The sequence below is a fragment of the Megalops cyprinoides genome, chromosome 15 (assembly GCF_013368585.1).
Source record: "Megalops cyprinoides isolate fMegCyp1 chromosome 15, fMegCyp1.pri, whole genome shotgun sequence".
NCBI lineage: Eukaryota > Metazoa > Chordata > Actinopteri > Elopiformes > Megalopidae > Megalops > Megalops cyprinoides.
Window position 1 is genome coordinate 8,325,505 of NC_050597.1, and position 16,960 is coordinate 8,342,464.

The window sequence follows — 16,960 nt, forward strand, 5'->3', positions numbered from 1 at the left end:
CTGCTAAGTTTGAAATAAATGAGGACAGCTTATGAATAAACCAATAGTTGAGAGGATTAATGAGAGAGCAGATGCTGCCATGTAGAGCCAAATGATAGGTGATGCTCAGAGATATCATTCTTACATGATATCTGATGGCACACAGCTGCATGTGACATAAAATAAGACAACTCACTGCTTGTCACAAAGCTGAGAACGTGTCATACAGACATGAAGAATTGGTAACAAAGTATCTAAGTTTAATGCAAATTTTTCCATCCAGGATCACGTCAGTCACCCAGTAACCAAACAAAAGGACCGATTGCCTTGAATCTTAATGTGCCTTAACATGGCGAAAATTGAGTGCTAAAATCCAAGGCAATTAGATGAAATAATTAGTCTTAATTGTGAAAGGGCTATTTCAAAGATCAACATATAAGACTTGGATGAGTAAGTCTGATTTGGATGTTTCTGAGGTTCACATTTTACACATTACATTCACATTTTAAGACAGCCACATTCCAATTTTTGTTTCTAAAAGAAAGACAAATTGAGCTGGTTTACCGCAACACCTTACTACCTCCTAACACCTCAGGTAGCTTCGGCTGCATCTGGCATACCCTCGACAAAATGCTACAGAAAAGATCCAGATCAAAAATAAAATGTGATCACATTAACTCTGTCCTAAGATGGTTTCCTCAGCTGCTTGTCATATACCAAACTAGCAGTGTTTAATTTACATTACACCAAGAACATCATAAATCGCTCTTCATCCATGTATTTCTTGTTTAAATTCATTACCAGCTACACTGCAGTATGAAAACTGCAATTTGTGATGTCTGTAGAGACTGAAAAATAGCCTTATTAAATGAAAAATGATGTTATGCATGTTTTATATCATGTGCCATCAGCCATCACCAGCACTGCAGTATAGTACTGCATATAATTATGAATACTTTACATATCATCATTTCACAATAAATAATAAATTAAAACACCATGTACATCTTTATGACAGCTCCTGGTGAAACAGAATGCTCACTTTTTGGTTCTTCCAACAGCGAACATCGACAGCCTCTCTGCTGCCCTCTCTGGTTGGCAGCATGAACAGGCGGGTACGGAGTGGGCGAGGGACAATCTCCAACATTCAGCTGGCTCTCGAAAGAACTCCCCAACGCCATTCCAACACTTTATTACACAGCCACTCATCTAAAATCAGGTTTGCAGAGGGGACACAGTCCATCCCTCAAGTGCACGTTGTTTCACACCGTGACTTAATTTATAATTACATCTGACTGTACCGCCACTTTACACGACCACGCTAATTGCGTATCACCTTTAAAACATTATTAGGCTAGATGAAAACTGGAGCAATAATTGAGCTGATACTGAAAGCCAAACAGAGAGCAATTACCATTCTCTCATGAGTAAACAGCCCTCTCTATTGTTGCTCAAAATGGCCAGGATAATTATGAGATTGATAATAATAGACTATGATGGTGTTAAACATATTAGGTGTATGTACAGTATTCATAATTGTAATTAATTCAATAGCTCGAAGCACCTGTACGCTAATGAACTATTTCTGCAGCTGGGAAAAACCTACTGCCTGGTGCACTTGAGGATCTTTCATGGACAATGGAAAACACCCTCAGAATTTAATTAGCCAGAGAACAGCAAAAGAGGACTTTTCCTCTTTTCCATCTCAAAGGCTCTCACGATTCAATGCCCTCAGTCTCCATGGCAATACACTGTACAGTGAATGTCAAAACTGACATTTTAACAAGCACCGTTGAGGACAAAGCATATTTTAAAAGGGATCCCAACCCTCGACTACTTGGGTTTACAAACTGACCACTCAGGATTGGTCAGGGTTTGTGTTGAGTGATTCAGTAGGTCTACAGGACTGGACATGTCTAGACATAGCCAGTAAACTTCACTACTCTAGGTGATTAGCTGTGTCTATGCAGTTCTAAAGTGGGTGGATAACACATAAACGCAGCCTTCTTTCACGCACATATTACACTCGGTCACCCACACAGATCTTTCTTTACATCCACCTATACTGTGAACACAATAATGGGTAAGTGGACACTAATCTTACCCTGACATTTTTACAGCTAGCCTTAGCCGAGCAGTCAAAGCTCTGTGCATGACCTTGAAAACAAACGTGTGGTATTTGGAGCCGGTCTGTTTCCGCTTGTTAACCTTGACGTTGGCGGTTTCGCTCGACACAAATCACTTCAAACCGAGTCCGGGCGCCCCCGGGAGATCTCCAGAGGGTGTGAGCGGTCCATTTGTCAAAACAAGCCTGCTGGTCTCCCGCAGACGGGGACCCATCTAGGAGCGCTCTAACGGCACACAGCTCTGGGGCCCGGGTTGCAGCCTTCTAAATATCTCCCGCCCTACCACTGGGACGGCCTGTGCTGGCTCTGTCTAAAGTCATGATTACCACAGCGCTAGGCCACAAAAGGGGCAGCAGGGGACCTGGGGAGTTTGAGTCAGGCAAGGTATCACGCAACAGGCCACAGGAGCCCTCAAATCTGACCACTATTTTTTTATTTATTTATTTTTAAAATGCCATATTATACTCTGAAATTAGGCTGGTTTCTTTTTTTTTTTTTTACAGCATTTTTGAATATGAAAATATGGAATATGAAAATTCCATCTCCGCAGCTGAGTTTGGTAGTTCTGTCTGTGATCTGGCATCACAGTAAACCAAAGGCCCTGCTTATAGCTCAGCCTGAGAACATACCGGTGTAGTCAAGTCAAACCTGCTTCACTTACATCTGAGGGAAGATGTGGTGCCGGGCTCAACTGCTCACTCATGCAAAATGATTTCAGTGTTTCACCTCACTGGCTAGACCTGCATATAAAACCAAGCCCAGGAGACCTACGAGTCTGTTTGTGTGTGTGTGTGTGTGTGTGTGTGTGTGTGTGTGAGAAAGTGTATATAACTCTGTGTACAGCCCTGAAATCTCCCCATGGCTATGCATAAGAATCAATTGCTTTGTAATCCTTTAAAAACAGCAGCAATGAATAAACCGTTTTACAACTCTAATACATCAGCCGCCAAAACAACACCACACAAATCAGACCACTGCCTCACGGACAGACACATATAAAATGGCTGCATGACCCACATTGTCTTGGTGTTGCAGCAGTGCAGTGACTGAAAGAAAAGTGGCACACTGAGAAAAAACATCATTATTCGCACTCTGTTACTTCTGCCATTTCGCCTTGCTTCATCGACAGACAGTAAACATACACTACGTTTCATTAAAGATACAGCAGTCTATCATAAATGCAAGAATGAATTTTCATACCCCAAGATGCCTAACTGATAATGGTAAAATCGTTTCTGAAAGTTACAGGGCATCAACTCTCTGCACTGTACTATGCAATTTCAAACAGTTCTTCAGCTATAAAGCTACCCAGCCATATCCATCAAATTAATTCACAGACACGGAGTACATATGATATCACCTTGGGGAGAATTCCAATTAATCTATTGATCAGCTGCTACAATCAGCCAATGACTGATGACACGAGACAAAAATTATATTGTTTAGCTATAATGAAAACAAGCTGGAAACATGGCTGGTCTATTTCAGGTATGTTTCGTCCCAAAATCAAAATTAATAGAAGCAAGTTTATGGTACATCTGCTACAAAGTCATGCTATTAAATCTACACAAAGTTCTTACAACAATCTAAAACTTCCCCACATACAAAACAAATCAAATAAGAAATATTGGGGTGACAGGTACTATATGCGCAGGTTAGTATGGCATACCCCATTCCTACACAATACTAAAGGTTACTGTACCGGTTGGCCCTTTCTGGGGTCTCCTAAAGAAAAAACCACAGAATACACCCTGAGCTGAGACAAACATTAATGTCTGAACCACACAATCTCGTTTCCACATACAAAATTTGTATACAGTCTCATATGGCCATACAGTGTATGCCCTTGCTTGGACTAGTTTCATTTTCTTCCTTATCTTTTTTTCCTTGTTCTTTTGCTTCTCCATCTTAATTTCCCTGCCACATTACATCATCAAAGATGATCCACTGCCCCTAATGTATTACCACTGGTCTCATCATATTCAGACAAATGCCACAGTTGTTCATTGTAACCACATGTATGGCACTTTCTGCCTCTTGGCCAAAAACAGATTATGGCCATCTTAGTTGTGCATAAAGGGTAGCAAGCAAGCAGTCTTAATGTTTCCTAAATTCTTTCCAGTGATTTTTTCTAATGGATCTATATCTTTTTTTGTGGAGATAATGAATCCTACCCTGCTTCAGATTTAGAATTCTGCACAAAGCGAGCGGGACAGGGATACAGGTTGCTTAGGTGGTCCCTGATCGGAGCCCTAGGTGATTTAAACAGTGATTTATTCAAGATTTATCCTTGTCAAGAAATTCAGGAAAGGGAACACTCTGCTAGCCTCCTGTTTGTGACCTCAAAGGTGTCATCTCTACTCACAGGTGGGTCCTGATCCTCAGCAAACACAGTGGTGATGAGGCTCCCTTTTTCCGCATTGGGTGCCACCACCCCTCTGTACAGAGCCTGGCTGAACACTGGAGAGTAATCGTTCATGTCCTGCGAAAGACACAATGAAACAGTTCAGTGCCAGCATCAAACCCGGATCGCACATTCATAAAAGAAGACTTTTGATTGATCCCAGAAAATGTGGGACCAAACACATTTGCACCCACTCTAACACACCTAGTGGTGTGCAATGTGTGTAAAAAAAACACACACTTGAAGACCATGATATATATGTTTTGAAACATAAAGAATACTTTTCAATGGCACAAGGAAACCACAGCCAAGTCAAGGACTAGAGCCTATTTTATCTTAATTCTTCATGAAGCTCTCCCACCTGGGATGGAATGCCAATACAATGACACCTTCCACCTACAATGTAGTTCTGACTTTCGGCTCTGAGGACAGGGCAACATTTAAAGAACTGCATGAAGCATTAAGCAAACATGATAGGGCAAACATAAGAGGGCATTTCAATTCTCATGCATTACATGTTGACCGACACTTATCCTCACTCTGAGACGTTCTTCAATAATGGCCTTGGATGATCTTGCTCATTAAAGTTTTCATTGCACCACATACAAAAAACATAACTGGGTATCATGAAGGCACAGCGTAAAGGACTGGTGCTAGTTATTTGCACATCCACAGGCGTCATTGTCTGGCAGAGATGGAGCCAGTGTAGTAGAAGTGTGGAGGAGAACAGAGAAACACACAGCCGTTCTCACTCCTACAGAAGTGTCCAAATATCCACAATTAGGCCCTGAAGGCTACTGTGACTTTATCATCCACTTTTAACAAGAAACCCTGTCTTCATCCACTGTGGGGTACATGAATAAAAGTTCATTGTGATGCTGAGCTGAAATGAAAGGCATATGCCGTTACTTAGCAATGCATAAAAGTGCAAAACGGGTGGTTTTTCCAGAAACTGTGGCATTTGCTCTCAGAGGTGGCAACACAGACCAAAACATCACTAAATGCATGTTATTAACATAATGTCCTAAGCAGTATTACTGTTCAAATGAATTCCTACTCAAATCCTCCTGTATCCATGTTTTCACAATAGCTCATTATGAACTGGCCATTTGTCATGGTCACTGTCTCACCAACACATGCTCCACATACGTTAGATGACTGGGCTTGTCACCTTCGAAACACAAAAATACTGGCCAGAGGCAAGATCCATCTACCCGAGCCCACGCTGTTTTTCCTTCCAAAGCTGATTTTTTTTCTTCAGAATCTACAGCTTGCCATGCATGTTGGCACCCTGAGTTACTCTTATTTTCAATAATATGCAGGGAAAGGCAAGCATTTATTCATTCATTGCTACGTGAAACCCCAGACACAATGTTCTGTGGCTCACACAAATCCTCCTGAAGACAAAAAGACACAGTGAATCACAGTAAATTGGGCTATATTTTTCCACTCTCATTCACTTAAAATGGAACATAAATATCCTTATGAACATGTTAAGAATAATAAATTGCATGGGTATATATTGAGATATCTTAAAACACCAGCCTGCTTCCAAAAATACCACTAAGTGGGTAGAGATATAAAAATACTAAGCACGACCTCTGTTTTGTTGCCGTTCAGACTAAAATCAAGCCAAACTTTGGTTGCCTCTGAAGTTTTCAATCAAGCTCCAACATTCTAGAGGGCAGCATGGCCCACTACTTTTTAATGCCACATTGGTACTGAACAGCTGGTGTGGGTACTGGCCTCAAATGAGAATGGCAATACAAACCGATTAGTATGTTTTATTTTTCCCACTTATTATGACACACAGTTGCACGTCGTCAAAGATATCATCTAAAAAATGATAAACGTCCATCAGTGGAAGGCCTTGTTTCCACACAAAGGGCTTGTCATTTAAGATGAGACAGAAGGCAAATGACAAAGTTCTCATTCAGAGAGAGGAATCATTCATGGTTCACACTGCAGCAAGTTAATTACAGGGTGTAATCATTACTTCTGTCTGGAGACGAGTTGCATTTCAATACTGTGTTTGTGCAGGTGAACATGATCTGACATTTTGCACAAAAAACAGACTTGGCAGAGCAAATAACCAATGTATCTGAATGGGAGGGAGACCTAACTGTAATTTTAATGAAATAAACCTAAGTCCTGTAATGCTTACATGGATTTTGTTCTGCTTTATCATGGGAGAACATTTCTTTTAAACCATGATATCAGTATGGGATTCTTCAAAGCCATTAATACTGTTTTGATAACACATGAAGGATAATACTCTAATATACTGCATGTATCTCTAAGGGTTAAATAGACATGATTATATGGGATCAAACAGAATGGATGGGAACTATCATTTTAGCCAACACAGGGTGTTTTTTTCAGCTGAACAGAGGTTTTTGATGTTATCTTGGCTGTCCTGAAACTCTGGTTGCTTAGTTCTAATAGGCCACAAGCAAGGTTTCATCTGAGATTAAAGGTTCCATGGTCAAGAAGGAATTGATCTAAGTAGGTCATCTTAACAGTTACAGGTAGCTGGCATGTTACGTCAAGTAACAAGGTAGCTTCAACAGGTTGTGAACTTTCACCATTTAGCAGTTGCCTACTACAGGTCAACAGCTGACTAAATTGTTGGCCTCATCTGATAGTTAGTCTCAACTGGGGTACACATGAAGGAGCAAGGCATCACTCACACCTTTATCACTGGTTTTCTGCTTTTAACCATGTTTATTATTTACCCAAGGTTGCATTTTATGACCCACATAAGAATTATTTTCTTGGACTTGGAGTTGGATCTGTTGTTCAGAGCAGCCTTTATATAACTTTATATTTAGTGTTCTGTTCTGTCTATTTAAACCTGGTCTGAAATCAGAACTCTTCCTCTTAATAAATAAATACAGATTCAAAGTGTGCTTGAGATTTTGAGAAAACACACAAAAACATTTGTGGGTTTAACTCCATACTGCTGAAAACAAGTCAACAATACTGCCATGAGGCTTTATGAAAAAAAACAAAACAAAACAAAACAACAAGAGAAAACACAAATCATTATATCAAAGCCTCAAGGGTTATGCAAGGAAATGAAAAGATCTCTTGAGTCTCCACATAAATCATCACGAAATGAAGCTAGCAGACTGGGATGAATTCATATCTTGTATATCAAAACAAGATAGGAAAACGTCATGACTCGGTCTTGTACTCTCAAACAATACCCTTAAAAAGCACTACAATCTCCAACAAAGGATGTCCTTAACAGAAGGTAAAGGCAGCCCCTCTCTCGACTAGTAATGGATAAGGTAAAATGCATAAAACCTATACATATTTAATAATCCTATCATACATCACTAGCACATATCCTATATTATACCACCAAACAGGCAAGCTGGCAGTGGCATTTTGAGCTGCTTGGTCAATCTGAATTTCCTTCCTCACTATAAAATTCCACCTTAAGATGCTGACATAGCATTTCCCTGCACAAAGCTGCATGAGACAACCCTTGATCCTGGCAAAAAGTTAATGATTCATTCACGCTAAAAAAGGCACTATAACGCAACATAAATCGGACGAGTCAAGTGTTCCTTTGAACTGAAAACAGAGCAGGAGTAAGTATAATTCATTCTGAGCAGCATCTGTGTCACGTTAACATGACAAAAAGGTAGAAGAGTAAACACTGTTGAAAAAAAAAAAAAAAATCAAAGGCTTGCTTCTGTGGTTTCCACTGCCAGGTGCGCTTTGATAGAAATGAATCAGAGTGGCTGTCGCAGGAGCAGCAAGGTGAGGTGACATACCGTAATCCTGACCGTGACAGTGGCCAGTCCAGGGGGCATAACCCCACTACCATCCAGGGCCTCCACCACGAAGGTGTATGTCGCCCCAGTGGCGGAGAGGACCTCGAAGTCCAGTGCCTGGATCACGGACAGCTGGCCCGTCGTGCGGTTTATGGCAAACATCTGCCTGGCTTCATCAGTTCTGATGCGGTAGGTGACGCTGGAGTCAAGGTCAGCATCTTTAGCCTAGGAAAAACACAGAAGCACACATCAACACACCCACAGACACACACACACACACACACACACACATTAGACAAATTAAGTCTTTGTTACCACCTGAAAGACTATACAAACAAAAATGATTTATTCAGATCAATACGGAGGGATGGTACTTCCAACTGCACTGCTAATGACCGTTGTATGATACACGGACAAGTTCATTATTGTGAGAGTACAGCCCTCCATACACAGTGCCTCCCAATATCTGTGGAATCAGGGATCTGTGGAATCCTATTATGACACCCTTAGTGTTCCCACACACAGCATCCCCCTGTACAGTGTCCCCATATACTGTTAAGACTGCACAACCTGAATCCCTACAAAGAGCCTTCCCACAAAGCCTCTTCAAAAACAGCATATCCATATATAAGGGACCCTGGGGCATTATATTACCACTCTAAGTATTTTCACATGCATTCTGTACAAACAGAGCATCCCCCCAACACAGTGTCCTGATAAGCAGTTCACTCTACATCCTGTATACAGAGTTTCCCCACCCACAGCCTCTTCACACACAACGTCCTCCCACGCCGCCATGCCCGTACTGAACAGAAATGTTACCCTGATTGCAGCTGAATGTGAATAAAAAACTGAAGCCCTCATGTCAGGGCAATCTGTCGGCGTGAAAGTCTTTCAGGAGCTCGTCTTTGATGCGGAATGCGTAGGGGGGAATTGCCTCGTACAACACCGATAAACCCCTTGAGCTCCCGCCCAAGTGCAGACAAGATCAGATCATCAGCCTGCCACCTCTGCCCAGCTGAGCCATTTTCGCTCCTGTGTCACCAGCCACTGGGAGATTAGAGGAGAGAGGCCACGCTGACACGTGACTGGTGTTGCTCGCCTTTAAATGTCACCCGAGAATATGATGGCAATTATCACCCCTGATCTTCCTTTCCATGCCAATATGCTAGCCTTTGTGCAAACATCAGAGGGAAATGTGGCACGCATCCTGAGAGGACAGCCTTGGTATAACATTTGACAATATGATGGTGCCTTTTAAAGCAATGTCCAGTTTGCATGGAATGGAGATGTCTGTAAAATGAACGCAGAGTTAGTATAACCATATTGACATGCAGTATGTGCTTTCTCTGTGCACTCAAAGCTCATCATTACATGCAGAGAGAATGATCTGCTCTCTATTGCCCTGTAGGATAACGGTTGCGTTCAAGTCCAGATTTTATTATTCTCAGAGTGTAATTCAGTATTTCTCAGTGTCAATGAGAAGAAAACCCCTAAATATACTGCGAGATGCCCAGCTGCCTGATAGAATTATTTGCTTTTCTTTTAGAGATGCATTTAAAGTCCAAATGAGATTACATTGTGCTACTACCCATTTATATCAAGGCTGAACATAAACTACCCCCATGGAGGGAGTGTTGGGCTTTAGTACTCAGAGTATCAGCTTACTGCACAAAGACAGACTGCATGCTGTAGCACTCAGTGTGTCAGTACATATGGACAGAGTGCAGGGTGCGGTGCTCAGTCTGTCAGTACACTTGGACAGCGTGTAGGGCTGTAGGACTCAGTGTGTCAGTATACATGCATAGAGCGTAGGGCTGTATCTTACACTCAGCTGCAGAATGACTGTCCCCGCTGGGCTGTTCTCTGGAACATTAACGGTGTAGGAGGCCTGGGAGAAGACCGGGCTGTTGTCGTTGATGTCCAGCACTTTGATGGCCAGCGTGATGGTGGTGTGACGGCGGTCCACGGCGCCGTCCGAGGCCTCCACGATCAGACTGTACTCACTCCTGGTCTCGCGGTCCAGACGCACAGCTGTGTAGATGCTGCCATTGCTGTAAATTCTGAACAGCTCGGGGTGGTTCACTAATCTGTATTGGACCTGTCCGTTAGCTCCTGCATCTGGATCGGTGGCCTAAACCCAGACCAAAAAGCAGATAATTACACATGTATGCATATATGTAAGTACATATGCACACACACACACACTCAGACAAACACCCACAAATGCATACACTCCACAGAAAGATTCCCCCAGACAGAGCAAAACACGCAAGTCAAAAAGTAAACAGCTGAAGTGCTGTAGGACATCTACTCTCCTTTGCAGTACTATTTATAGTTTTTATTCCCCATCTATGAAGTTTAGCTCCTCTGGATTTCAGATTTATTGGACTGTTACAGCATTATTAGGTCACAGCAAAAGGATTATATACTGTTTATGTGAGTTAGTGACTTTTAAAGTTCAGTACTGTATTGTATTGAGATCTGTACTTGTTGAATCACGTCATTTCCTGGTTCAAAAGGTCAAGAGCCCTGAACAACACTCTTAGCCTGAATCTCTGTGGTTCATTAACTCAAGGGAGGAATTCCCTTTAATGTTGAACTGTGTCATCAGAGCCCAGGCTTAATTCTCTCTCTGGCAGAAAATGCCAAGAATGATAGAAAAGAGGAATGTAAATTGATATATTGCTTTAGGGTAGAGCAGAGATGCACAATAAATCCCAATTCCCTCTTGAATATGAGAGCTCATCAGCATGCGAGCCCTGTGTTTTCACACCGTTTTAACATTTTCAGAAGTTCAGTCACATGTTCCTGCCTAATTAGACCTTGGGGGTGGAGGGAGTCCCTTCCCCTCTCTGACTCCTATCCCCTTAAAACGGAGACAACAGGGTAGTCCAGGGACGCTTGACCAAGGTGAGTCACTCCATTAGAACGATATAAAGTTAGAGCAAGTTTAGAATCCAGGGTCATTGTCTGTACCCTGACATTAATCCCCCCTCTGGGAAGGGAATAAAGCTAGCTCATTATGTACAACAGCACAGTGTCTCTTAGCAATCAAAATGAAAATACTGAAATGAATTCTGAGAAACAGTTTCTATGAAGGCCATACAGTATGTGACCTAAGATGTGAAATGTGTCAGTTACAGAAAAACATTCATTATTGTTTACATTATTGGCATTACCAGATGCTCTTATCTAGAGTGACTTACATAGGTTACATTGTTTTTTTAACATGTTACCAATTTATACAGCTGGATATTTAATCACGTAATTCTGGGTTAAATACCTTGCCCAAGGGTACAGCAGCAGTGCCCCAGTGGGGAATCAAACTGGCAACCTTTTGGTTATGACTCCTGCTCCTTACCACTATGCTACACTGCCGCACAGTGCTGTTATATATGTTGAACACTTTTAATGTGGCCGATGTGTAATATTCACAGGTAGGGGATAGACAAACAAGTGGATTGGAAATCGCTACACTGTGAGAACCCCTCTGGTGCCCTCTGTATCAGCCAAGAGCATTGATCTCTGTCCAATACTTTGAGGGGGAACTGGGCTTAGAACACACAAAAAGTAAACAAGGTAAACAAATTCTGCAATGCAGAGGCTGCAACATTCGAGGGCAATTTTTATCAGGCACCAAAGGAAACAGGAGACAGTAATGAAAGCATTCATCTTCTCAGAGATCAATTAAAAGTTAATTAAAACGGTTAATAAGAAAAAAAGCACAAATTTCCTCGCTGTGAGACATAGTGGTCGGCCTGGGGACTGGTGGGGCTTAATTACCCCTGCTGTGAAAGGCCATGCTACAATAGTCTGAAAAAAAGCGATTTCTGGTGGCTTGTCCTATGGCCCAATATCATAAATGCTCTACTGGTCATGTTTAGGTTGAATCAAAAAGCACAAGCTGGAGATCGGAGCCTAGAAGCTAGTAAGTTGATATGATAATATTGATAAAGTTTAGCAAACAACACTGTTTAATATGCTTTCCATTTAGCAGGCATATTGTGCACTCTACTGACTAAAATGCAAAGACTTTTATCCCCCATCACTGCATTACATTGTAAACCCAGTGTGCAGAATGCAAGGATGAATACACTGTCTGCTAACTATAATATCCAAGGCAGTTTAGGTGCATCTATAGTATTTTTCTGAAAATATTCACTGGCTCAGCTTAATTTTTAATTGGGTCTTCACATAACAATCAGAGCTTTAAATGACTTTTAATTTTTCCTGGGACCATTTAATGGGAATTAGAATTTATGACTCATTTATGATTGTTTGGTGCATTCGACCAAATGCTTTCCCTGAGATAGGGTAGAGTACAGCACAGGTTGTTACTAAAATTACTGACGGCACTCAAATCACGGCACAAATAACAATGAACAACAACACGGTTCGTGTGGAAAAGCATGCAGCCAAAGGCCTGACATCTGTGTAGTGTATCAGGGTTCAGTGCAAGAGGGTAAATACAGTATCACCTGACTGAAGGTTTTGTCATTCATTGTGATTTTCTGATTTACAATGTAACAGTCCTATGTGAAGTGGGCAGAAATGCTGGGAATGATTGCACAATAATACATCCGATTTCATGACCCACAAGGCTCAGAAGATGAAAACAACTGATAAAATGAAGAGAAACTATTGGGCTGCATTTCCTGCATCCCACTCCCCCCAGATGCTTACAGACAGGCATCGAGACACACACATACATTTCCTTGGCTGAATGTGCAAACCATGGGTGTTTGGTGACAAAAAGTCATTTTGGAAAACAGACAGAAAGAAATTGTTATTAAAATCCATCCATCCATCCAATTCATCAAGGTGGGTTCTCAGACATGCAGGAAGTTCTTATTATACTGGGGCAATGTAACACCCCATAAACCTGAAAACGTAAGGTTCTAAAAGTTTGTCTGTGTTTTAAATGAATTCAAACATTATTCAATGCAGTTCTCTTAACCAGTACAGTGCAGGAAAAATTATCAACTTGCGTCATTTCCACTCTTGTAGAATGGTCTCAGCAGAGAGATCCAAGGGCCTTATGTCTCTGTTCCAGATATATGGAGATGCTCGTAGAAGTGTTAAGACAAGTTCTGACATTTGGGAAAACGACTTATAAACAAGTGTAACTGTCCAGGTTAGCATGGACAACTTGACCCTTACTTGTCCCTGAAAGTTAGAGTTAAATTGAGTTAAACTGAAATAAACAGAGTCTACGTTGTGGTGTGCAATCAGTTAACATCTGACTCCACTGGGATACACTCAGGTGGCGACAGCTTCATTCTTCATTCATAAAATTGTACCGTGTTTTTAGCTCCCAATCTCTAAGCTCATCAAGGTCTCAGGCAGACAGGTGTCTGTTTTGTTTTATCAGCAGCTCCTACATAAACCCTTCAGTAGCTGAACGTTGATTGTCATCTTGTTGAGTGTCCTGTGGATCAACAGTCTCACAGTAGATGATATCAGGATTATATTCTAAAATACATTTCTTTTCAAATCAAGTCAAGTTCCGGCAACTTCTCATAGTGGTAAACACTCAGGCAGATGTCATCATAATGTTGCAAACTGCACACAGGAAGAGGTTTGGGTCATCACACAGTTGCTGTAAGATGCTCTCCTGATGCATTATCCTCTCTTTATTCCTACAACAAACTTGAGCCCTATTAATTTAAAGCACTAATTAAAACTCCTAGCAGCTCACCAGAGCCGAACAAAGCTGCTCATTACGGGGTGTCCCTTGGGGTGACAAATTATTCAAATGGATTTTACTTAATTGGAAAATTATAAACAGAAAAGTAGGCAGAGGTGCAGTACTGTGTCAGGTACAGTCATCAGCCACATCGGGGGGGATAACATACCTTCACCTGACCCACGAACACGTTGGCCTCCTCCTCTTGGACGGTGAAGTTCTTAGGCAGGAGCGTGTCAAAGGTGGGGTCATTGTCATTGACATCAGTGACCACTATGTCCACGGTGGTTGTTGAGGTCTGGAAAGCAGAATGCACCAACAAAGATATGAGTTTTATTGAAATATGAAATTTATTAAGAAATAATGTGAAAAAGAAAGGTCTGTGTGTGTGTGTGTGTGTGTGTGTGTGTGTGTGTGTGTGTTTGTATGTGCTCATGTCTGTGTATGTATGCACATTTGTGTGTGTGTGTGTGTGTGTGTGTGTGTGTGTGTGTCAGCATGTTCGCGCATGCACTCTGCTGTGTTTGACTGCGTGCAATATTGAAATAAGTTGCCAAAGTTATTGAATTTAAGCCCCCGTATGTTGAGCGAAAGTAAATAACTAACTGATAAATTGCTGAACTGAAGCCATAAATCCACACCAGCATGTAGCTTTAAAAATGAAATTGATGAAATTAATTGGTTCAGCTTGACTTGCAGCACCAGCTATGGCTTTTACAGAACAAATCTACTCTGTTGATGAATTAGCATCCCACATTATATTTCATTTGCATTCACAGTTAAACTGTATGAAGAGTCTTTTGACAAATGTGCTCAAAAGACACTGAATATTAGTGAAAACTATGAGAGCAAAACCAGCACAAACACATATAGTGTTGGATATTTAATTATGTTGATTAAATGCATCAATTTTGTCACAAAATTAAAAACACAAAGTTTGACTACTTGAGATATGTACAGTACACAGCAGACATTCAATTCTGGCAATCTCTTCAAATAAATATTATGTTGCCAGGAAACTGTGAACACACACACAAAGCTTCTTTTACTTGAGTAAATAGACATTACTCCACACTTATAAATTCTATTTCATCTGGCATCTAAAAACCAATTATGTGGCAAAACATTTGCATTTGCTTGTATACCTTGGGACCGTGACACATTGCAAAATGATATCCTACTGATGGGAACAAAAATGGCCAAGGCCATTACAACACTTAAACGCACTCTTTGTTTGTGTATGCAAAATATGGTCAATAAGCGTATCCTGGACTGAAATCCACTTGCAAGGGTAAACAAAACACATCAGCCCTGCTCTCCTCAGTGTACATTTCATTTTCTACTCTCAGCAGAATGTGCTTTGGTTTGACAAATACCATGCTAAAAAAAAATCCACACTGACAGTAATGGAAAATGTATAGCATGTATCATTGGATGTATAGCTTCATCCAATGATATACAAATAGCAAAATGTATATCATTGGATGAAGGTTGTTGACCAACCTTAATCCAATGCCAAAGGTTCACACACTGCACCCTGTCTTTCTGGTAAATCAAATTATGGTTATCTGTGGATGCACAATCTGCCATATATCACTGGGATTTTTTTTATTAGTATGGGTATTTGAAAGATTGTTGAGCTCATTAGCAGCAGGGGAACCCTATGGCAGCTCCTGACACCTGTGTATCATCTCTTCAGTGAAACATCACTTGTTCCCTCAGCAATATTGTTTCAGTCACAATGTTCCATGTATCTGAGGCAAACCCAGTTCAGTAAAATAAAATCTGCCCACCCAGCGCAGTGTTAAACCTGGTTTAAAAGATACAAAAAAATATTACATTCTCACAGATAGTCCTATTTTAATTATCCAATGATAAATGTCCAATTGTAAATGAGCAATGACCTCACTGGGTTTTTAAGATGACCATGGGGGTCTATGATTGATATTTTAAGCAGTTGTCCCTTCAGGAAGAGGCTGTCAACTATAATTTCAATCGACACCAATCATCAGAGGCCGAACATAACAGGGCCTGGATGGAGAGAAGGATTAACTCACGCTGTTTCACAAATATAAGACATTCTTGTCCTTTGAAGGCAATTAGATTCTTTCTAGCCTGCCGGTATCAAAGCAGAACATGTCACTGGGTCCACGGCCCCTGATTCTGATGTTGATTAATGAGTTTCTATAATTTATCATGAATAATAAACCTTTCATGAGCCTCCCTCCATGCTGAAATAACAAAGCAAAAAGGGGACATGAGCACAAATATCATTAAAATGAAAAACACCGAAACACAGATCTTACGAGGAGATCTCCTCACGTAAGTAATTTCAATAAAAGTTGTACCAAACAGGGAACCATTTATTCCAGGTAACTCAATATGTACATTGCTTCCATAATCATATTCCACCATAGGACATGCTTTGAATGCCAATGTCATTATGTATTCACCACAGCTGATAATCAAACATGGCTGCCACCACTGAATGGGATGTATCAGTAACTGCCTAACATTGAATACACCGTAAACTGAACTGCCCAAATGCACAGTCTGAGCAGAGTTTCAGGGTGTGTCCACAGGGAAATCATTTGATCTCCGTGTCTCCTTGACACCTGATTCTACCCTTTCAGGTTTCCGTTTTGGTGCCTGTCTTGGCTTTGGAATTGCAACCAATCTTAGCTCATTCAGTGTTTCTACAAAATAATTTCATTTTAGAGTAGCTGTACTATTACGATCATTTCCTCCGGTTCTGACCACTTTCACCCACCTCACATCACATCCTTTCTGCTGCACTCTGCAAGTGATTTGTGACAACCCCCATTTGGGAAGGGCAGTTTAACCAAATACATCAATGTATAATCATGCATTGATGGAATAAGTTTAGATGCATTACTCAAAGCAATGACAGTGAGAATTGGAGCACAACAGAATGACAAAACTTGCTCTTGCCAATGCTATAAAAACTGTTTTTGAT

The 16,960-nt window shown here is 41.0% G+C and overlaps 1 protein-coding gene across 1 annotated transcript in view; it reads right to left on the reverse strand.

Moving 5' to 3' along the window:
* The window catches only part of LOC118790297 (protocadherin-15-like), a 205,604-nt gene that overhangs the window by 45,755 nt on the left and 142,889 nt on the right, over positions 1 to 16,960 (reverse strand). The window contains 4 exon segments of the mRNA XM_036547202.1: positions 4,471 to 4,587; positions 8,295 to 8,519; positions 10,123 to 10,428; positions 14,153 to 14,281. Coding sequence (XP_036403095.1) covers positions 4,471 to 4,587; positions 8,295 to 8,519; positions 10,123 to 10,428; positions 14,153 to 14,281 — 777 coding nt within the window.